Source organism: Schistocerca nitens, chromosome 1, assembly GCF_023898315.1.
Source record: "Schistocerca nitens isolate TAMUIC-IGC-003100 chromosome 1, iqSchNite1.1, whole genome shotgun sequence".
Lineage (NCBI taxonomy): Eukaryota > Metazoa > Arthropoda > Insecta > Orthoptera > Acrididae > Schistocerca > Schistocerca nitens.
In genome coordinates, this window is record NC_064614.1 from 1176660847 (window position 1) to 1176684546 (window position 23700).

The 23700-nt window shown below is 39.5% G+C and overlaps 1 protein-coding gene across 2 annotated transcripts in view; it reads left to right on the forward strand.

The window, feature by feature from the left end:
• The first annotated feature begins 489 nt into the window (after window positions 1-489).
• The window catches only part of LOC126200277 (transmembrane protein 120 homolog), a 75518-nt gene continuing 52307 nt past the window's right edge, over window positions 490-23700 (forward strand). Inside the window, exons 1-2 of one of the 2 annotated variants that reach the window (XM_049936695.1) lie at window positions 490-656; window positions 1152-1270. In XM_049936695.1, coding sequence (XP_049792652.1) covers window positions 585-656; window positions 1152-1270 — 191 coding nt within the window. In that variant the 5' untranslated portion in view covers window positions 490-584. Of the gene's footprint in view, window positions 657-1151; window positions 1271-15250; window positions 15297-23700 lie in introns of those variants that run through there. The other variant, XM_049936696.1, reaches the window with a different exon arrangement.

Here is a 23700-nt window from a genome sequence, read left to right on the forward strand (position 1 = left end):
CGGGAAATACATTTCCCTGACGATCCGATACCTTAAGGGCACTTTTGCTTTTATACAACATGTAAATTATTTCTACAATGGTATTTCAAACTCTTTTGTTTCTCCAGTTGGGCGACTAGTAAATGAGCAGTGCGAACTGATTTTGGAGATAATAAAATTATATCATACTACAAAATTATGACGGTCCCTACAGTAGAGCTTCGCAGCTTGAATTTGGCGGTATGTTACTGTTGCTATCTGTCGTTAAGCAGTTTCTATTTTGTGCTCGAATCATCGGCAAAAGGGAATTGTGAGGCATTAACGTTGAATTACAGTCAAATTTTTTGGGAATCTGATGGTAACATGTAAAAAAGGGTGATATTAAGGACAAGCCTTACGAGGTTGACCAGAAAATGTGAAATTCTTAATCGCCGAGCGACTTGCAACCGTCACACTTTGTTGTGTGCTTATCGGTCAGGAACAACTTTCAACAGTTGGCACTACACGTTTTCAATATTTTCGTACTGCTTGAAGTACATGACACTACTGTCGAAAGAGAAGATTAGTTTTGATGTTGTGAATGTGGGCTGCGTTACGTTTTAACAATGGAATTTTCTGACATTCCGTCGTGTTTACAGGATTTTAATGATTTGGGTTCCGATTTTAAAGTACTAGAGGTAAGTTGTGTACTTTGTTCCGTTCCAGTTATTCAGTGGCTGTTTGGATGTATCGTTAATGTGCAGTTATCCAAGGCAAGACACTGCATAAAATATTTCCTAGTGTTAGCGCAAGGTTAATGTATGTCAGCCCATCAGGATTTGTTTTATGAAACAACTAATTTTCGTGGTGTCAAGCCAAAGTCTTGTGGCTTAAATACTTTTTAGACTTTGATTGTAAGCTCTGCTAAGCTGTTTTATGCTTAAATCATTGAATTTTTGCTGATATTCTTTCATTTGAACAGAAATCCAACAACTGTTCGTGAGAAACACAGTCGCTAGCGATTCGATTCAAATTAAATACCCAAATTTTTGTAGTTGTAGTCACTAACGGTAAACATGGTTGATTATACAACAACTGGGATTAACAAAGCTAAAATAGTTGAACCTGTAATTGCAGTAGTGTTTATTACTGTGTATAGTACATAATAAAATTACTACAGGTTCTTTTTCTAGGAACTTAATCGAGAATATCTTAAGAAGTTGGATGAGGTTTCAGACCTGCAGGCAAAATGTGTGAAAGAAATAAATCACCAGCGATACCGAATGAACATCATTAATCGCTCTCTAAAGAGGTAAGGATCTGCATTGAAAGTGTACACTACATGAAATTGTTAAAGGTTTTCATGTCATGCATGTTTGTCAGGAAATGAACTAGAGCAAAGTCTATTATGTGTGCCTTTAAATTCTTTAGTGAGTATGAAACCATACTGAACTCAGTAATGTTTTATATGAGTGGCGTACAGAAATGGAATACTGCCAGTCTGAGAGACATGATGGATTGACGGGGCATTGGACAATCATAGGGCTCTGTGGCTGTTTCTGTAACTGTCGGGTAGGAATGCTTCAAGAATTGTGAATAAATTATTTTTCCAAGAGCTCATAAACAGATCAAATATAATTTTGAAGTATTTATTGTACAACTGCATGAACATGCTTTCAAAGATTAATGGAAAGATATATACAAAATACTTTCTCATGACATAGGACTAGTACTCTGAGAACATAGCAGACCATAACCTTAGAAACATCTGCTACTACTTAGTTTGGATGATAAATTTGAGAGCTGTAGAAGCAGAAGATAATTTAGTGGAGTTCATACAGTTAAATAACATTGAATGAGATATAGTGAATCTATCACAAATGAACAGGAAGAGATGGGTGATCTGATGTCTGTGCTGACTTATTGATAAACGATAAACTACAATCTTATGAGTACTGAAGGAATGTGGCATAATATCAAAACTTTTTAAAAATGAAAGATTTTCTACACAAAGAGTTCACATATAAGAAGTAATAAGGTCCTGTTCTGATGGAGAGGTATAAGATAGCAGTGAGCTGTTATAAATACAAATGAGAGCAGTTCCCCCTATAATTTTATAATGGGATATTTAATGCAAAGGGATGAAAGAAACTAAAGAATGCTCAGTGGCGAACTTGATGAACAATACCAGAAATGGCTGAAGTCATGGAAGTGAGAGAGCATGTGATTAATTTTGTCTAACAGTGGGGAAACTGTGAAAGATGTGATCTCGGACCAATAAGATACTACATAAAAATAGATATAAAGATAGAAAGAAGCAGATTGATCACACCGTAAATCAGGTAAGTAAGTAATCAACCAACTCAGGTTATTTTTGTGCAAAGGGTGGCTAAGAAGCAGCACGGTTTCTTACAAAATAAAATTGAAACTATCGGAAAACAATTTAACGGAATCATTTCATTTTAACAATGATCTTTAGTTGTATACATGTTGCAGTTTTCATTTGGAGTTGACAGTGTTCTTTCCTTTTTTGTATAGGTATCTTTATTGGAGTACAGTGGGAGTGGACACTTGTTCAGCTTTTACATGAAACGTGGTAACTAGGACCGGCATGTATATGTAATAAATTTAATAGACGATTCTTTATGTTATCACATACCCTTTTTGTAATTATTTGAAACTTATTTGTTTTGCTGAATTTCTAATGGTATGGAACATATAGGGGTTCTGCCACAGCTGCAGTCTTAAGATATAATGATACCCATGACATAGTTGCAGTACTCTACCCCATATGCTAAAACAAGAGCATTGATAGCTGGCAGACACAGGTCACAAAAGGCTGCCTTCATACTGCACGAAAGCCACAGTTGCTTAGCACTGAAACATTGTTATAGAAATGTAAATAAAATGTCCATGATTGGGTATGTTGGGTGTTGGTCCCGTGGTCTAGGGATAGTGACTTTGATTAAACGTCTACATGTCCTCGGTCTCGGGTTCAAAACCCTCCACCACTTAAATTTTGATTATAATCAGCATTTGGCAGGCAAAGACTTCCGGCATAAGACGTACCCTCATTCTGCCAACGGCTTTGTCAGAGGGTTCAGGGCACACACTTGTCCTTGGGATGGGAGAATGCCTCTAAAGGTGGAAGAATCACCAATGATCAATGGCATGAGGTGCAGAAGGCAATGGAAACCTCTGCATTAAAGACACACAATGTGTACCCACAGGACATGTGGTCTGTAACTGAAAAAGTGTGGTGGTGATCTTTCCATTGGCAAAAGATTCCTGGATAGTGCCCCATATGGATCTCAGAGATGGGACTGCAAAGGGGCGAGGTAACCATGAGTAAAAGATTCAATAATCATCAAAGGGATAACGTTGGGGTATGGAATGTCAGAAGCTTTAATGTGATAGGGAAGCTAGAAAATTTGAAAAGGGAAGTGCAAAGGCTCAATCTAGATATAATAGGGGGTCGACAGAAGCGTCCGATCCCACGCGTCGGCTTTGACCCGTGACGTAAAGGTGTTGTCGTGTGTGACGTCATGACGGCGCGGAGTTTGGTTTGAGTGTGGCTGTCTCCAGTTCTGTTTTATCTTATTTTATTTACTTTTCTGATCTGTTCGTTCTATCTTGTGAGATTTTTTTTTAAATTTAAAAACACTTATTACTTATTTTAATTATCTGTTTCCTCCAATTTCTGTTTTAGTTTATTATATTTATCTTTCTAATCTGTTCGTTCTATCCCGTGAGATTTTTTATTTTTAAAAAGACAAAAAACACTAATCAGTGTGGGTGGGTATTCATGCATGGTTGTCTTGACTTACGCGTTGTAGCTACGCAAGACGTCTAAATTTGTTTATATTTAGTTTGCCCCCCCACCCAAAACACCCCATTCCCCGCGCTTGTCCCGTTAGTGTCATTAGGCTTCTTGTGGAAAGTGTGTGTGTTTGTTTTTGTTTCCGCCATATTTGTGACGTCATGGGTCAAAGCAGACGGGTGGGATCGGACGCTTCCGTATTTCCATAATAGGGGTCAGTGAAGTTAAATGGAAAGAAGATGAGAATTTCTGGTCAGATGAGTACAGGTTAATATCAACAGCAGCAGAAAATGGTATAATTGTTGTAGGATTTGTTATGAATAGCAAGGTAGGGCAGAGAGTGTGTTACAGTGAACAGTTCAGTGATGGGGTTGTTCTCGTCAGAATCGACAGCAAACCAACACCAACACCAACAATGATAGTGCAAGTATACACGCCAGTGTCGCATGATGAAGGTGGAGAGAGAAAGTAAGCATATGAGGATATTGAAAGGGTAATACAGTACATGAAAGGAGATGGAAGATCTAATACTCGTGGGGGACTGGAATGCAGTTGTAGAGAAAGGAGTATAAGAAACAGTTACAGGAGAATATGGGCTTGGGACAAAGAATGAGAGAGAGGAAAGAGAAATTGAGTTCTGTAATAAATTTCAGCTAGTAATAGCAAATACTCTGTTCAAGAATCACATGAGGAGGTGGTGCACTTGGAAGAGACCAGATCATATGGGAAGATTTCGGTTAGATTACATTATGGTCAGACAGAGATCCCGAAATCAGATACTGGATTGTGAAGCATACCCAGGAGCAGATACAAACTTGGATCACAATGTAGTAGTGATGAACAGTAGGCTGAAGTTAAGAGATTAGTCAGGAAGAATCAGTATGCAAAGAAGTGGGACTCAGAAGCACTAAGGTATTAAGAGACATGCTTGAAGTTTTCTAAGGCTATAGATATCTGTAAGGAGCAGCTCAATAGGCAGTGCAGTTGAAGAGGAATGGACATCTCTTAAAAGGGCAATCACAGAAGTTGGACAGAAAAACATAGATACAAAGAAGATAACTGCGAAGAAACCATTGATAACAGAAGAAATACTTCAGTTGATCAATAAAAGAAGGAAGTACAAAAATGTTCAGGGAAATTCGGGAATGCATAAATAAAAGTCGCTGTGGAAGGAAATAAATAGGAAGTGCAGTGAAGCTAAGACGAAATGGCTGCATGAAAAATGTGATGAAATCAAAAAAGAAATGGTTGTCGGAAGGACTGACTCAGCATACAGAAAAGTCAAAACGACCTTCGGTGACACTAAAAGCGAGAATGGTAATATTAGGAGTGGAACAGTAATTTCGTTGTTAAATGCAGAGGAAAGAGGGGATAGGTGGAAAGAGTACATTGAAGGCCTCTATGAGGGGGATGATTTATCAGACGATAGAGGAAGAAACAGGAGTTTAGAAGAGATAGGGGACCCAGTATTAGAATCAGGATTTAAGAGCTTTGGAAGACTGAAGATCAAGTAAGGCAGAGGGGATAGATAACATTCCATCAGAATTTCTAAAATGATTGAGAGAACTGTCAACACAATGATTCGTTGGTGTGTAGAATGTATAGTCTGAGGACATATCATCTAACTTTCGGAAAAATATCCACGCAATTCCAAAGACTGTGAGAGCTGACAAGTGCAAAAATCATCACATAATCAGCTTAACAGCTCGTGCGTCAAAGTTGCTGACAAGGAAAATATACAGATGAATGGAAAAGAAAATTGAGATTGTGTTAGAGGACGTTCAGTTTGATTTTAGGAAAGGTAAAGGCACCAGAGGGGCAATTCTGACGTGGTTGAAAATGGAAGCAAGACTAAAGAAAAATAAAGACATGTTCATAGGATTTGTCGACCTGGAAAAAGTGTTAGATAATGTAAAGTGGTACAAGATGTTAGAGATTCTGAGAAAAATGGAGGTAAGCTCTAGGGAGAAACGGGTAATATACAATTTGTACAGAAACCAGATGGCAGTTATGAGTTGAGGGGCATGAAAGGGAAGCAGTGGTTGGGAAGGGAGTGAGACAGTGTTGTAGCCTATACCCGATGTTATTCAATCTATATTGAGCAAGCAGTAAAGGAAACAAAAGAAAAATTCGGAGCAGGAATTAAACTCCATGGAGAAGAAATAAAAACTTTGAGGTTCGCCGATGACATTGCAATTGTCAGATAGCAAAGGACCTGGGAGAGCAGCTGAACAGAATGAACAGTGTCTTGAAAGGAGGATATAAGATGAACATAAACAAAAGCAAAACGAGGATAATGGAATGTAGTCTAATTAAATCGGGTGATGCTGTGGGAATTAGATTAGGAAATGAGACACTTAGTGTTCCAACATTTCTACGGAATGCAAACTGATCTTTCCCGAGGTTGGCTTCTACCAGTTTTTACATTCGTCTGTAAAGAATTCATGTTAGTATTTTGCAGCCGTGGCTTATGAAACTGATAGTTCGGTAATTTTCACATCTGTCAACACCTGCTTTCTTCGGGAGTGGAATTATTATATTCTTCTTAAAGTCTGAGGGTATTTCGCCTGTCTCATACATCTTGCTCACTAGATGGTAGTTTTGTTAGGCCTGGCTCTCCCAAGGCTGTCAGTAGTTCTAATGGAATGTTGTCTACTCCCGGGGCCTTGTTTTGACTTAGGTTTTTTAGTACTCTGTCAAACTCTTCACACAGTATCATATCTCCTATTTCATCTTCATCTGCATTCACTTCCATTTCTCTAATATTGCCCTCAAGAACATCGCCCTTGTATAGACTATATACTCCTTCCACCTTTCTGCTTTCCCTTCTTTGCTTAGAACTGGATTTTCATCTGAGCTCTTGATATTCATACGAGTGGTTCCCTTTTCTCCAAAGGTCTCTGTAATTTTCCTGTACGCAGTATCTATCTTACCCCTAGTGATATGCACCTCTACATCCTTACATTTGTCCTGTAGCCATCCTTGCTTAGCCATTTTGCACTTCCTGTTGTTCTCATTTTTGAGACGTTTGTATTCCTTTTTGCCTGCTTCATTTACTGCATTTTTATATTTTCTCCTTTCATCAATTAAATTAAATATCTCTTCTGTTACCCAAGGATTTCTACTAGCCCTCGTCTTTTTACCTATTTGATCCTCTGCTGCCTTCACTACTTCATCCCTCAAAGCTACCAATTCTTCTTCTACTGTATTTCTTTCCCCCATTCCTGTCAGTCGTTTCCTAATGCTCTCCTTGAAACTCTCTACAATCTCTGGTTCTGTCAGTTTATCCAGGTCCCATCTTCTTAAATTCCCACCTTTTTGCAGTTTCTTCAGTTTTAATCTACAGTTCATAACCAATAGATTGTGGTCAGAGTCCACATCTACCCCTGGAAATGTCTTAAAATTTAAAACCTGTTTCCTAAACCTCTGTCCTTCCATTATATAATATATCTTTTATGATTCTTGAACCAAGTGTTAGCTATAATTAAGTTATGTTCTGTGCAAAATTCTACCAGGCGGCTTCCTATTTCATTTCTTACCACCGTTCCATATTCACCTACTACGTTTCCTTCTCTTCCTTTTCTTACTATCGAGTTCCAGTCACCCATGACCATTAAATTTTCGTCTCTCTTCACTATCTAAATAATTTCTTTTATCTCATCACACACTTCATCAATCTCTTCGTCATCTGCTGAGCTAGTTACCAATATAAACTGGTATTACTGTGGTACACATGGGCTTCGTATCTATCTTGGCCACAATAATGCGTTCACTACGCTGTTTGTAGTAGCTTACCTGCATTCCTATTTTTTATTCGTTATTAAACCTACTCCTGCATTACCCCTATTTGATTTTGTATTTATAACCCTATATTCACCTGACCAGAAGTCTTGTTCCTCCTGCCACCAAACGTCACTAATTCGCACTATATCTAACTTCAATCTATCCATTTCCCTTTTTAGATTTTCTAACCTACCTACCCAATTAAGGGATCTGACATTCCATGTTGCGATTCGTATAATGCCAGTTTTCTTTCTCCTGATAATGATGTCCTCCTGAGTAGTGTCCGCCTGGAGATCCGAATGTGGACTATTTTGCCTCCGAAGTATTTTACCCAAGAGGACGCCATCATCATTTAACCATACAGTAAAACTGCATGCCCTCAGGGAAAATTACAGCTGTAGTTTCCCCTTGCTTTCAGTCGTTCACAGTACCAGCACAGCAAGACCATTTTGGTTAGTGTTACAAGGCCAGATCAGTCAATCATCCAGACTGTTGCCCTAAAACTACTGAAGAGGCTGCTGCCCCTCTTCAGTAACCGCACTTGTCTGGCCTCTCAACAGATACTCCTCTGTTGTGGGTTGCACCTACGGTACGGCTATCTGTATCGCTGAGGCACGCAAGCCTCCCCACCAATGGCAAGGTCCATGGTTCATGAGGGGTATCATATCATATTTCCCTAAAATTCTTTTCACTTATGTGAATATTTATTTGAAGACAATTGCCAGATTTCGTGATTTGTAAGCCCAATCAGTAACCTGCATTTCCTACAGAGATCTGAAAATATTTATTGTACTGTTCAATAAATTTGTTTTGTCAGGAGTACACAGTCAATCCATCATCAGTATAAAACTGTGGAGCCAGGTTTTCACTACAATTCAGTTCATTGAGAAACTTAACTAGACATTCATACCAGCATTTTGAATCTTTAATCTGTAGACTCCCTTCAGCAATTTACATAAATGTCCTGTACCATCATGACTACTCTCTGAATTTCCTCCTTCAAAATACCCTTCATAAATGCTGTCCTCACATCAAATTGACTTATACATCACTTAAGTTCAACCACAACACTCAACAGGGCTTTCCCCATCTCAAATCTTGTGTCAAGGCTAAATGTCAGCATAATCTCCTCCAAATCATAGAGTAAACCCTTACGCCACAATTTGAGCCTTATATTGAACCATTTTGTTATTTGCATTTAATTTTGTAGCAGAAACCAATAGATTTTCAATCGCTTTATTTGTTTTAGTTTTGTTAATTCTCAAATTTTATTCGTCTTCAGAGAATTCATGTTAACCTCCATTTCTTTATTCCATTCTTCAGAATTTTCCGATTGTGCTGCTTCTTTGTTATTCCTTGTCTCGCAAAGATGTATTACTCTTTGTTGATGGGCTGAATCTCCACAATGTCTCTATCACCTTCACTCGTGGAGTACTGACAGTGGCTTCACATTTTCAATGACACAGTTTGTATGAATTTCTGAAGTGCAATCGGTTTCTTCCACCATCTTTACATCTTAGGCCTCTTGCTCTTCAGTTCACAGAAACTATGAAATTCCTGAGGCTCATGCGTTACAGAAAACTTTCTTGCTCCTCCAACGTGTCTTACCTGGCCACACACTGTATCCAGTGTCTCAATATCATAGATGTTCTAAGGGGTACTTCCTGGGAAGAGAATCAGACCACCCTGCTCCATTTGTACCGAACCCTTGTCTTTTTGAAATTTGAGTATGGGTTTTTTATTTATGCATCTGCACATCTGGCCATCTTACGCTGCTTTAATACAATCCACATTATGGAATCCCTTAGACCACTGGTGCTTTCTACAGTAACCTGGTTACATCTCTCTGTGCTGAAGCTGCCAAACTAATGCTGTCATACTAGCATGATGTTCTCCTCAGCGGCTATGTGTGCCGTATGTCTGCCATGCCCAGCCACCCATTCTATGCCTCGTTTATCAATGACCCCCTTGGCTGCCAGTATGGGGCACTTCCTTCCTCTCTGTTACCTCCTGAAGTTAACTTTCAGCTATTGCTCTGGCAGCTTAACTTCTCACTACTTGCCACATTACCGAGCGAGGTGGCGCAGTGGTTAGCACACTGGACTCGCATTCGGGAGGACGACGGTTCAATCCCGTCTCCAGCCATCCTGATTTAGGTTTTCCGTGATTTCCCTAAATCGTTTCAGGCAAATGCCAGGATGGTTCCTTTGAAAGGGCACGGCCAATTTCCTTCCCAATCCTTCCCTAACCCGAGCTTGCGCTCCGTCTCTAATGACCTCGTTGTCGACGGGACGTTAAACACTAACCACCACCACCACTTGCCACATTCCCAATGGGTGTTAATCATGCACCAACTTGGCTTCGTGCAACGGCCTGTGTTCATCTTGGACTTCATGTGCTTCCTAAGGAAACCACTCTGGATTTGATCATCATTTTAAGTTTCTCAACCTTCACATGGAACTTAGCAATAGTACCTTGTTGTTGGCTCTGAACGTTTTTGGTGTCGGCTTCCTGTACACTGCTCAATATTTACAACTGAGCTCTTTGCTCTCTATCAAGCCACCAGTACATCCGGCAACATAGGCTTTTTGTGTCTTATGCCCCAATTCTCTCTGTGCCTTTCAGAGCTTGTGTGCGCTGTACACAGTCCATCTCTTAGTGCAACAACTGTGAAGTTCATGTGGATTCCCGGTCATGTTCGTCAGAAGGGAAATGAGGCTGCTGACACTGCTGCCAAGGCTGCAGTCCTACCTTGGTCTGCTAGCTCTTCCATCCCTTTGGATCATCTCCCTGTTGACGTGTGTTGGCAGCTGGTATCGTTTTGACATCACCCCTGGTCTTCTCGTTGCAGGAACAAGCTCTGGGCAATTAAACTTCTCCCAGTGGCTTGGCCAACATCATCTCAGCTCTCTTGCTGCAAGGAGATCATTTTAGCTTGGTTACGAATTGGGCATTGTCGTTTTAGCTATTGTCATTTAAGTGGTGATCCCCCACCACTTTGTGCTCATTGTCATCGACCTTTGATGGTTTGCCATTTCCTGGCCGAATGCCCTTTTGCTAACTACTTACATTCTCATGAATGTTTGCTGTCTGAGTTATTGGCTGTTTTAGAGAACGATGCGCTGGCTGTCAATCGTGTTTTACTTTTTATCCGTCATAGCAATGTGGCGAAGGAAATTTAATCTTTAGTTTGGGACCTCCACTGTCTCTACAGCGTATTTTGTGGACCTTTCTCCACAAGGAAGTCCTTGTCCATCGCTCACTTTTCTTCCTTTAGATGTGATTAATGATAGTCGCTTTTGAGTTATTTTACTACTTGGTATGGCCTTAGTTGTTTTTGCACCCTTAAACAAACAAAATGAAACTAAAATTTCCTCCTGTAACCTCTACACAGAAGTCTGTTGTAACTTTAAATAATCCTTGTAAATATATTCAGGTCAAGTTAGTTTCGATCAGTGGAAACATTAATGGGTTGGTATTTGATCAGGATTTCCCAGAAAGACTATGAAAGTAAATTAAACTTCAACATTTACTGTATGAAAGTAAATTAAACTATAACATTTATGTACAATACACATTAGTGTGTAACTTACAAAAGGAAAGCAAATATCAAGTAATGTGTTTTGGATTCTTACTCTGGGAAATTCGTATTTTGTGTGTTTCTTGATATGTTCTTTGGTAGTTAATTTTTCTGTTCCTCCTTCCTCATATTTACTTTGCATACACTCAATTAAACATTGTCTAGATGCTTCTTACCACACCAAAAGGCAGAAAAACTTTAAAGTGAAATGGAATGCAGCTGGAGGTGCATCTGGAAGAAGTAAAGAGTTGTCATTGGTTTTGGAGCTCAAGGCAAAATTGAACTAGAGCACTAATCCACCTACCCTGTTTCAGTATTCGCTGTTCATTAAATGTTTTGGAACTTTGGCAGACTGCAAGCTCTGGTAGTATAATGAAAATTGCAGATTGAGGAAGAAACAGTTAGCACATTTGGTTGGAGAAGTGACCATCAAATTCTGAATACCAATACGATGGCGGTCCAAAAAGTATCACTTTTATTTACAAAATCAGTTGTTATTCAGATGCAGTTGTTGGACATGAGTCACCTCCAAAGTACTCCCATTGCTGCTGGTGCTGCTGCCGGAACCATCACTTCTCCATCGACTTCTACACAATGTCTTTCCTGTTTTGAAATATGGTACCTTTAAGAGTCTCATTTAGTTTAGGGTCAAGCCAGAAGTCACTCAGTGCTAAATCAGGGGAATAAAGGGGCTGGCAAACTTCAGCCACGTTGTATTCAGCCCTCTGAATTAATTGAGAATGATGAGCAGATGTGTTATTGTGATGAAGGTGCCAGCTGCTCGCTGCTCCTAAGTCTGGCCGTTTACTTCCTGAAGGTGATGCAGAACCTCGTGGTAGAACTCCTTATTGACATTAGTGCATTCTGGCTATGCTTGTGATGGACCACAGCATTGGAGTCCTAGAAGGCAGTCACCATGACTGAGATTGTTGTGGACCTTCTTTGCTTTTTTGGGTCTCGGGGATGATGCATACTTCCATTGCGATGATTGGAACTTTGTTTCTGGTTTGTACCCATAAACCTGGGGCTCATCACCAGTGGCCACTGTGTTAATAAAGTTGAGATTACTGTCCAAAGGCTTTGGCATGCCCTATGTGATCTCCGAATGAAGTTGCTTCTGGTCAGTTGTTAGCAACTTGTCCCAAATTTTGCTGAGGTCCAAATTGTCTACTAAAATGGAATAAATGTATCCAGTGGTAATTTTAACATCGTCCGTAAGCCCTCTGATCATGATTTGTCTACCCTGTGTCACCAGGATCCTTTCATGATAAATAACAACCTTATTTGCAGATGTTGAGGGCCTACCTGAACATGCTTCACTCATGACTGATGAGCGGCCATCTTTGAAGTGTTTGTACCACTCCTTTATCTGTGTGGTACCCGTTGCTTTGTCCCTCATACAGTTGCTGATCTTTTGAATTATTCATCTTGAGAAGCTCCAAGCTTGAAACAAAAGTTGATGCAATGACTTTGTTCAACTATTTCTGCCATTTTGTGCACAACACAAAATCTGACCACTACATGTGTTCGTTAATCTACAGCTAGCCAACGACTTATTGTTTTCACAGTTGTGAAAAAAAAATCAGGTATTCACACTACAGATACTTACAAACATAGTGTGTATGCACACCTTGTACCATTGTTGGTTTTGACAATAAAAAAATCATCAGATACTTTTTTAACAGCCCTCATAAAATCATATGAAATTTAGATCTTCATTTTCTTCTTCATTTAAAGAACACATACAATAAACTGTTTTTGTTCACTCTTTAAGGATAACACATTGTTTTATTCTGCCCTCTAATTAAGTAGTTGTACAGTGGAATGTGTGATCTCTTTCCTTTTTAGCATTACCAGAGAGAAGAGTTGTATTGGACCATATCCTATGACCAGATGGAACTCACTATGTTACTGTGCAGATATACATTTGTCTAAGAATAGAATGTGAATAATGCAAAAGCATTGGGGTAAGATGGGGCTGTGTTGAAACATTTCTTCTTATAGAGTTCCTCCATTTAGGGCTGCAGAAAGTTGTCTAACCTGTCTCACGATAATGATTCGCAGTTATTTTCATCTTTCCCTGAAAATGTCACTGTACACAATATTTAGTAATAATAAACCAGACAATTACATGTGTGCTTTGCAACAGTTTCATTAAATTCATGGGGGTTAACTTCTGCCCCCTCTGGAACGTTAAACCCCTTAGGTACTGCAAAGACACGAAATTTGCCTTGTCACAGCAGCTGCATTTATCAGGGTGTTACTGCAGGGTGTTATTCAAAGAAGCTAAAATTGTGTGTGTGTGTGTGTGTGTGTGTGTGTGTGTGTGTGTGTGTGTGTGTGTGATTTTTTTTTTTTTTTTTTTTTTTTTTTTTATACCGTTTTTGTATGCCTTGTTTGGAGTTTAATAACAAAACTAGTTAGTCCTGCCATTTCTTGTACCTCATGAGATATGGAAAATTTCTGAGTTTGTTTTGATGGTACATTTCTGTCATATCAAGACAGCAAGTTTACTGCTTTGATTCTAAACTGAAACTTGCTACTTGCTAGTTGCAGTCAGTGGTGATCAGTCACAGGAAACAGATGTATACACAAGGCATTTTAAAAGGGGATCTACAAAGTAAATCATTGTTTCACAAAAAAATATTCAATAAACTTAGAGCTATAATTAATTTGTAAAATAGTCTCAGATATTTATAGGCTCTTGTTATTTGAATAATGCAAAAGAATGTGAAAAACTTGGCTGCTTGCAAAGAACTACTGTTGTATAGCAGTAAGTATTGTTTTTGATTAACCTCGTCTGATTAGCATGTGCTGCCCTCCCTGTAGGGTCTGGCTCACCATTATTTTTCTATCTGTTGGAATATTTTATTTACTGTGGTATTTCAGAGCTTATCTTAATAATTAAAAAAAGACAAGTGTTCGTCAATGAAGGAAATAGTTCTCTCCAGTTGACCAAAGATCACTGAATATACAGTTAAAAAGATTAATTTTTGCCACAGTCAATGTTTGAATCAACTAATTCAGGGAGATGAGTGCATCAGTGCTAAGTTATTTTGACAGCACAACACATTATTAGCACTGGTTGTTAGCGATATAGAATGTTGCTTTCATGATATAACATTGCTGACTTGGAGGAGATAGTGTCAACAGATTATTTTCTGTGAGGTTTTTGTACTGTTTTTACATGATAATGTAAGTTTCAGCTTTTTCTCCACTGCTTTACAATTGGAAATCGAGAATTGCCGTGTAGGGTATGGTTAAGCAGCCTCACAGGTACCCTCCCCCTCAAAGTGTCTGTATATGTCGTATATGTAAGAAATTTAAGGTTGGACCTCTATTATTCACATGATGATTTTTACTCAGGGAAAGGAAAGAGCTTAGCTTTTCCATGTATATTACACTCAGACATTTAGTGGATGACAGTTTTGCTGGAAGCTTATTCATAGTTTGCCCATGAAGTTGACTGATCTGATACAGAAACAATGGCATTTGTTTATTTCAGGTGCTAACACTGTTGCCATTAGAGTTAATGTTTTGTTGTTTCACTTTCATGTTACTGTTGTGGTGAGTATTATGGACATTGGGAAGTACAGTCAAGCTGTAACTTGTTCAAGATTGATGGAGACCTATTTGTTAAGTGTTAGCTGATTTATTGGTGACTATTAGGGTACCTTGTGAGGATGATAACACCAAGGTTTTAATGTTTTCTCCAGTGAAGACAATGTTTTGGTAGAGCCGTTGCAAATTATTGCTTAGGACCCTCAAATGTTTGTGAATATTAGGGATTTTATGATACCAATGGCTACTTGGCTAATATATTGATAAAGTAATCTTTTTCATCTTTATTCAAATAGTATCATTTCTGGGTATGACAGATATTAACACAGTAATTGTATATTGATATCATACTAAGCAAAGGATTTTTTTATCATCTTAGTATTGCATAATCTTGACCACAAGTAGCATCATTTTATTATTGACAGGTTAGGGATTCCATTTATTAGTGTAATATGGTAACCTTCTTTGATTACAGTCTTTTGACATGCAGTACAATTATGCCTAGTAGAAGATGTGGAGCTTAACTCAGCATCATTGTTTTCAGGTTTCTTTTTCATTCCATGGATGTATGCAAGATGCCTGTGAAGACCACAGGTAGATGATGCTTTCCATTTAAAAGTTAAAAAGCAATTTCACAATCAGTTTCCAATTCTCTAGCAAATATTTCTGGCTTCCTCTACTTTGTTTATTCTTAATTTTAATATAAATACACAAAAATACTAATACTATAATAAAAGGTACTAGGATCAATTGTAATATCTAAACAGTGATTTAAAAAATAAAAATAATAAGTTGAAGTCTGGAGTCATTTCTACTTAACAATAAATTGGCTGTAAAAGGCAAAAGTGTATCACCAATATATTAGCAGTAGTCTCTGAAACAGATTTTCAGAGAGCTAATAAGATGCGGAAAGATGCTAGAAAGAATTTCAGAGGAAGGGATAACATTTCAACAATAAGTCCTTGAATGAGAGTTACACAATTCATTTTTGGTACTACAGCATTAGTTTCTTACCTGTAGTTTCAAATTCTACTTCATAAAATGTACATGTTTACAAATAATTTCATTATTAGAAAAGCTCTAGCATAGATTATTCTTTATGATGTGTACTTTAAATTATTGTGATCACTTTCAGCCCCAAATTTAATCTAGTCCTTAATAACAAAGTGTGTATGTTGTACCTGCAGGGTAAATATGAACCAGCTGAACTGTGGTTTTTCATTGCAAAATTAAGGTTTGTATGTACACTCAAAGTATGAAGTTTCATCTTAGTCTGTAGGTACACATTTTTCAATGATTGTTGCTTGTTTTGAGTTAACTTCATTTCATGTCATTTCCCAAACATTCTTCATTGTTAGGCGTGAATCTGTTATTCCTCTCGTCTTTGGCTCTTCAGGAATTTTGTAGACTGGCAACATTGTATTTAAAATTTTGTTGGTGCTAATATGTGGTCAAGATACTTGGTAGAATCAGTAAATTTAGTATATTTTGCTAATGCAACTTTAAGACTTCTACAAAATATTGTGTACTGCATGCATGAATAATCTATATGTCTAATTTTAGGTGCTGATAAAGACCTTAAAAATTGCAAAAACTGTTATTTTTTGTTGTGACACCTGTAATGACAGGTGAAACCCTTGGATTGTTCACCATTTTAAAAGGGTGCCAGATGTCTGGAAAGTGTAGCAGTCTTAACATTAACACAGACTCACTGAGGAAGACCACCACTTCAAGGCTGTGTCAAAAACTGAAGTTTTTTTTCAGTTTTGGGTAATTGTGTGAAATGCTTTATTCTGACCAAAGTTGATTATTAAAAATAGATGTATCAGGTGCCTCATTGCAGAGAATGAGGAAACTTCTGAATGCTTTGTTGCTTATTATGGGGATCTACTACAGAAACCAGCTGCAACCATAAAAAATTAAAGAATATATGATTTGTGAAATGGTAGTTAAGTTTTTTTAAGGAAAAGTTAAATAATTCAGATCTAATCTCTAAGAATAATTGAATATTACAGACTGCAATTGACTCATAGAGAGGCAACTGAAGAGTTAGTTCTGTTACTAAAGTATCTGCAATGCTGTTGCCAAATCTGATCATCTCCAAAAAGAGCAAAAAACTTGCATATTGTCGATTGAATCGCATGTGGCATCCCAGCTGCATAACAACTTGGTTTGTTTTATCCACTGATACATCACTGGAGTTGTTGCTTGACAGCGGTTGAAATGTGCGTGCACTAAGATGTGGAGTGGGAATGGCATGCCTGTGTTTGATTGTCTGGGTGTTTTGCTCCAGTTGGTGGAGGTGGTGTAGTAAATGGCCTTCAAACTGTCAACTGAAATTGTAGTAGAGATTACATCAACATCTAACTTTAACTGCTTCTCTCCTCCGTGGAGCACTTTGTAGGTTCCATCATAAGTTGGATGTAAAGGATAAAGTACAGCGCCGTGCCTAACAAAAACCTGCTTGCATTTTGACAACTCACTGAAAACAAATGGATGATGAGATTGCTGTACTCTCGTTACTACCAGACTCAGTTGCTGTGTGTGCGTGTGTGCGACCGCAGCATAACAAGAATGTCAGATGCTATGATAACTTCACTGGAGTGCTGCTGAAGAATTTGTCTGGTAGGCCAGTTTGTTGCCCTTAATTCAGGTCAGCTACCATGGTTTCTAAATCCTCCTTTATATATGCACAGATGCCCAATAGAACAGTAGATAGCATTTTTGGACAGAAATTGCTGTAAATTGATGTTTTAAAGCTTTGACTTCCCAATATTCTGGTACCACCCATTCATTTGCCTCTGGATGGCACACTGTGATTCTAATTATCTTTCTGCCAAACAGTGCGATGAGAGAGTTGAACAGGTAAATCGAATAGTCTGCCCTGATCCATGGTGATATGTAAAGGAACACTGAAATGGACAATCCAGTTGCTGAAACAGGAGATAACTACTCTCACTACTGTGATATCTGCCATGTGGAAAGCCACTGGCCCGCATGTAAATCGATCAACTACTGCAGGATAGTAGGTACACCCCTCAGTTGGTCGTAGGGATCCTATTATACCGAGATCTATGCATTTGAACATTATTATGTGGTACAAATGTACAGAGTAATTTTTTGTGGTGTGTTGATGCACCAAGTCTTGAAATCTGTGCCCAAACTCGGCCACACAAAAACTCATTTGATTGATGAGGTAGTGTTGCAGATCCATTGATGTGACAGTTGATGTAGTGAAGTGACAGCTTGTTGGCAGAAACCAGTTGTCACAAAAGCAAATACCTTTGATTTCATACGTTACTGTATATTCATGTGTTTGCTGTTGGTAGTTGGATATGACTGAATTGTAGGCCACGAGGTGTACTAAAATCTTGTAACTCCGAATCAAGTTATGCTGCTGAGAGTGCTTCATAACCCATGGCACTCATCATCTCTTGGATGCAAGGTAGGGCATTGGCTTGCACGTTGCTTTCCTTGTCAATGTGTGTGATGTTGGTTGTGAATTTCCCAATGTAATCTAATTGATGGAGCTTGTGCAGCAAAGGCTTGTCAGGCTTTTGTTGTAACATGTATGTGAGAGGCTTGTAGTGAGTAACAACAGTGAATTGTTCTCCCTCAAGCTTGTTTCAAAACATTTTAATGGCAGCATGCAAAGTGTATAGTTCACGATTGTATGTGAACCAACTTTTTTGTGCCAGAGAAAGCATTATGGCTAAAGAATAACAACAGCTGCTAGCACTGATTCACCTGTTGTTGCACTACTGCACCCACTGCTGTTTTGGAAGTGTCGAGCATAAGGGTAAGGGGCATTTGTGGAACTGGATGTACCAAGAGTGTGGCCTGTGCGATAGAGGATTTCGGTTTAGCAAAAGCTACTATTGCATTGTCAGTCCACTCTATTTTTTTCACCGGATTTATCTCTTGTGGTGCCTGAATTCCATTGATGTTAATGGTGTGGCCCAGGAACTGCACCTCAGGGACGCTCTCTTGTGGTGGCAATATTCCATGGGATTAATGGTTTGGCCCAGGAACTACATCTCTGTTGCTCCAAGAACACACTTTCCTAGATTAATGAGCAAGCTGTACGTGCAAAGACAGTCAAAAAGCTGGTGTAAATGTTTAAAGTGTCCTGCCTCTGAACTGGACATTATTAACACATCGTCAAAGCAAATGAGACAGAATTCAAAATCGCAAGTTCCTTTGTCCGCAAATTTTTGAAAACTTCATGCAGCATTTGACAGTCCAAAAGACATCCTGGTGAATTCAAAAAAATGGTGTACGCACAGCCGTTTTGGTAATGCGTTCTGATGCAACCGATACTTTATAGTATGCACACACACTAGATCTATGATAGGGAAGACACATTAACCATTCACATTGTGTGTGAAGTACTTGATGTACAACACAGGTTGCTGGTTAGGTATAGTCAGGCTATTAAGTTGATGGTAATTGCTGCTGGGGTACCATCCATTAGTTTTCTTTGGCACTACATTAAATGGCAAATCCCAGCTGCTTCTACATAGTTTTCAGATTCCCTGTGGCAGGATGAAAGCAAACTTTTGTTTAGTTGCTTCGAACTTTTTGGATTGCAGACGTTGTGGTCGCATGTGAATCGGTGAGCCTGGTGGTGTCAGTATGTGGTGCACTGTACAGGGTGTCCATAAAGTCCCTTACTAACTTCAAAATTTTATTACAATGGCAGTTGTTGAAATATTTTAACAACACTTCTTTTATTGTAAAAGTTTTTTGACAGTGTTTAATAGACCTCTATATGAGCACCTTTAGTTGCACGAAGCACATAAAGATGGTACTCGATTTCTTGCCATGTTCGCTGTAGCATAGTGTAATCAATGGTGGCAATGGCATTACAAATACTTTGCTTCAAGTCAGCAGTGTCCCGTATCTGTGGGGGATACATGATATCTTTTACATACCTCCATAAAAAAGTCAAAGGGAGTGATATCTGGCGAATGCGGCGGCCAAGGAATTGGTCCGTCCCTCGCAATCCATCTGCCTGGAAATGTTTCATTGAGGAACCGTCGAACACGCAGTCCCCAATGTGGTGGTGCACTATCTTGCTGGAAAATGGTAGTTGGTTGTAAGTCAATCAATTGTGGTGCTACATATTTGTTCAGAAGGTCTAGGTAAACATATGCAGTAATTGTTGACTCGTTGAAGAAAAATGGACCAACTATTCAGTTACACGAGTCCACACCACAAATTCACTTTTGGACTATCCCGGTGAAGCTCTCTAGTCACATGCGGGTGTTCAGCTCCCCAGATTCTCACATTGTCTGTTTAAAGTCCCAAAAACATGAAAAGTTGCCTTGTCACTGAAACAAACTCACTTGATGAATGCTTCATCCTCCGAAAGGCATTCCAGCATGTTGAGTGCAAACTCTGTCCGTTTTGGCTTGTCATTTGGCTCCATTGTCTGTAACAGTTGCACTTTGTAAGCATACAACCGTAAGTTCTTGTGGAGGACCTTAAGAACAGTTAAACGTGGTAGTTGCAACTGTCTGGCAGCAGTGCAGATGGACTTCGTAGGTGAATGAGTGAAGACATTTAAAATGTGATCAATGTTTTCCTCGGATTTGCTTGGTCGCCTGCTCCACCCTTTATCCAACACTGTCCCTGTCTCCATAAATTTTTTGTGCCATGCACGGATTGAAGGGCGCAATGGTAGATCTCTTCCATACTTCGTTCTGAAGTTTCGTTGAGCCTGAACATCCAATTTTGTCTCAATAAACCAGGACACACATTGTGCCTTCTCTTGAGGAGTTGCCATTTTATAGAGGTTCTGTTCCTTCCATCAATGGAGTATCTGAAACACAAAATTTTAGTATATATAAAAACTTTAGTAAACAGTAAGTACAATAAAAGAATTTTTGTTGAAATATTTAAACAACTACCATTGTAATAAAATTTTGAAGTTATAAAGGGACTTTATGGACATCCTGTATTATTTTGCACTAAAGCAAGTGTTGGTGACTGTCCCTTAATTTGTGGAAACGGCATAAGACTCGTAATATATGGCAGATATCTTGTTACTATTCATACTCCAGCACAGTCATTATGAGGAAATCAGCCTGGGCTGCTTGGGCTGGTCATAATGTCCAGCAGATGGCAGTGTCAAAGATCTGGGAGCAGCCAGTAAAATGATGAGAAATATGCTCCTAGTGTTAGATGCACCACATTGGCAACTATGAATTGCCCTTCAAATTTATGCCAGAGATCCAGATCGAGGGCTAATGTTACCCAGCCACACACACAGATGATAATCGTCAGACTATGGTGAGGCAGGCAGGTGGCCAGATAAACCAACACATCTGCTCCTGTGTCCATCAAAAACGGTTGTTTCGCGTATCATTTGGTAACAAAACATTGACTGCTGTTATCTAGAGAATCACTCGCAGTCATTACTGACTTTCCATCCCATTTTGCATGGCATGTTTCCCTTCCTTCCTTTACACTGGACTCGCATTCGGGAGGACGACGGTTCAATCCCGTCTCCGGCCATCCTGATTTAGGTTTTCCGTGATTTCCCTAAATCGTTTCAGGCAAATGCCGGGATGGTTCCTTTGAAAGGGCACGGCCGATTTCCTTCCCAATCCTTCCCTAACCCGAGCTTGCGCTCCGTCTCTAATGACCTCGTTGTCGACGGGATGTTAAACACTAACCACCACCACCACCTTCCTTCCTTCTGTCCCAAACCAGCCTTGGTACCAGCATAATTTGGTAGCTGATGCCAAGTGACTGTGACTCCTTGTTCTGTGATAGTGTCATCATCAGCTGGTACCTGCCTGCAAAGGTGCAACTTTTGTAGAAAGTTTGGTAGCTGTGCTTGAAGCGATGCAAATGTCACCATGGTGGTCGTGTCTGGTTGTGGGCTGACGGCCGTGACACTCTCAAATGAATATAGTCCAACAATGCAGTCAGCTGTCTGTGCAAGTGCATCTAATTCTCCCACTCACACTGTGAGTGTCTTTTGCATATCTGATAATGGATGCGGCAACCAAATGTTTCTCACAATGTCATCACTGACTGCACTATTCACCAGTGTTCTAGGACAATGTAGCAACTGCAACTGTGTGCAGTTACCATGTTCTTCTGTCTGCAGTATCTTCTCTGATCTCTTGGTTTCTGACAACAGCACACTTTTGATCAGTGCATTTTTATGCGCTTTGTACTATTCTGTAGCTGATAATGTGGCTAGAAGGTCTTGTGCTTCAGTGACCATCTCTTCATTAAGTGCTGTGATGACACAACTGTATTTGGTCTTGTTGGCAGTAATATGCAAACACAAACTGGCTCTCCAACAGTGTGGACAAAACCACCATATTTTGTTGCCAGAATGGAAGTGCACTGCGGCTTATTACTATGCTCATCGGCTCCTCATCTGCGGTTGTTGGTGCTGCTGTTGTCAACTATAGTGTTCTTTGTAAATCACATAGGAAATATGTGGTGTGGCTGTTACACATTCACACTGCAGTGCAAATGCTGTAGCCAGCACAGTTGCTTAAACTCATCAGACAGCGTGGTTGAGTCTTGGTGACATCATGTGGCGCTGTTGTTTCTTACTAATCACATTGTATCCAGTTCTGTCCAACTAATATGTCAGGATCACCAATAAATGTTGGGTCTTAAACAAGAAATTTATTTCTGACATTTAACAGGTGTAGCATACAGAAACATGAGTAAGTGATATCTGTAGATACAACATAGCAACCAAGGAAGTTCTCATGCTTATGGTCATGCTAACACTGTTAACATGCATTACAACACTTAGTTCTTACTACTGGTAGTCTGTTGCAGTGCCTGGAAGATGCACCAATGTTGCCAGTTCTCTGCCATACAAGTGTGGGGTACTCAGCGCACTACATAACTCCCCCTGCAGGGAGAAACAAACAATAATTGTTAGTTTATGAAATTGACCCTGGGTCCAGGTGGAATTTTACTCATCTGCATTGTTTTTCCACAGTTGTTCCTCTGGTACAGTATGGTCCTCGACTGAATGATTTGTTAATTCCGCCTAAGTTGCTGGGGGTGGGGGGTGTTCATGAGCCAATCCAGTAATGGCCGGCAGTTTTTCTGTGCCTTCGGAACTTAGATAGGCTGGTTTACATAGATTGATGGAAATGACTTTCTTTCCCCCTTTTAACTGAAGAGTCAGTGTCCTTTAATCCCATTCTTCAGTTGGATACAGGTATTAGTAAGATGGCTCTGAAGTTTAATGAAACAGACCTTGACACAAATAGCTGTGTTACATTGTAGGTGGATCTGTGAAGATACTGATTGTAACTTTCCCATCTTCTTCTGGAATTATATTATGAATCCAAGTGTTGTGTAGGGGTGTGTTACAGATGGAAGAAGGAACTCTCCCAGCAACTGCAAAAGCTTATCATTCAAGAGCTTTGACTTAGATGCTTGACGTTTCTTCTTCGAGACACTGCACGGTCTGGGCAGTGCTAGTTGTGTTGAAGACCAAGTCGCAAGGAACAGGTTTGCTGCCTTAAGTACACAGCAGATACATTCTACCACAAAATTAAAAGCTGTGTGATATGGTGTGCATGTGTGTCACGGTACAGAACACCTGTGCCTGTCATTGGCACCTTTCATTGGATGTAACCTGTTCTGGGCAGCCAAAATGTGCTATCCAGGTCAAAGTAAAGGTGTGGGCCACAAATTCCACTTCCTGAGATTATAACTTCTGGCCATCTCGTGAACTTGTCAGTCACTGTCGGACAATAGCAGAAGTTGTAGGAAAAGGTGGTGAGATAATGTTAACCACATTTAGGTGTGCAGAACATGTCATGAGTAGCAATTTTTAGAGTGGTACCTGTGCATAGCATATTGTTTTGCAACTCAGACGCACTCTTGGGATCCGTGAGCAAGCCGTTTTGCATGCCAGGCAATTCAGTGTTTTGTCACCAGTGCCCTCATAATGCAGAGCTTGTAAGACTCAGTCCATGCAAGGACTTGAATATCCAGTGACCTA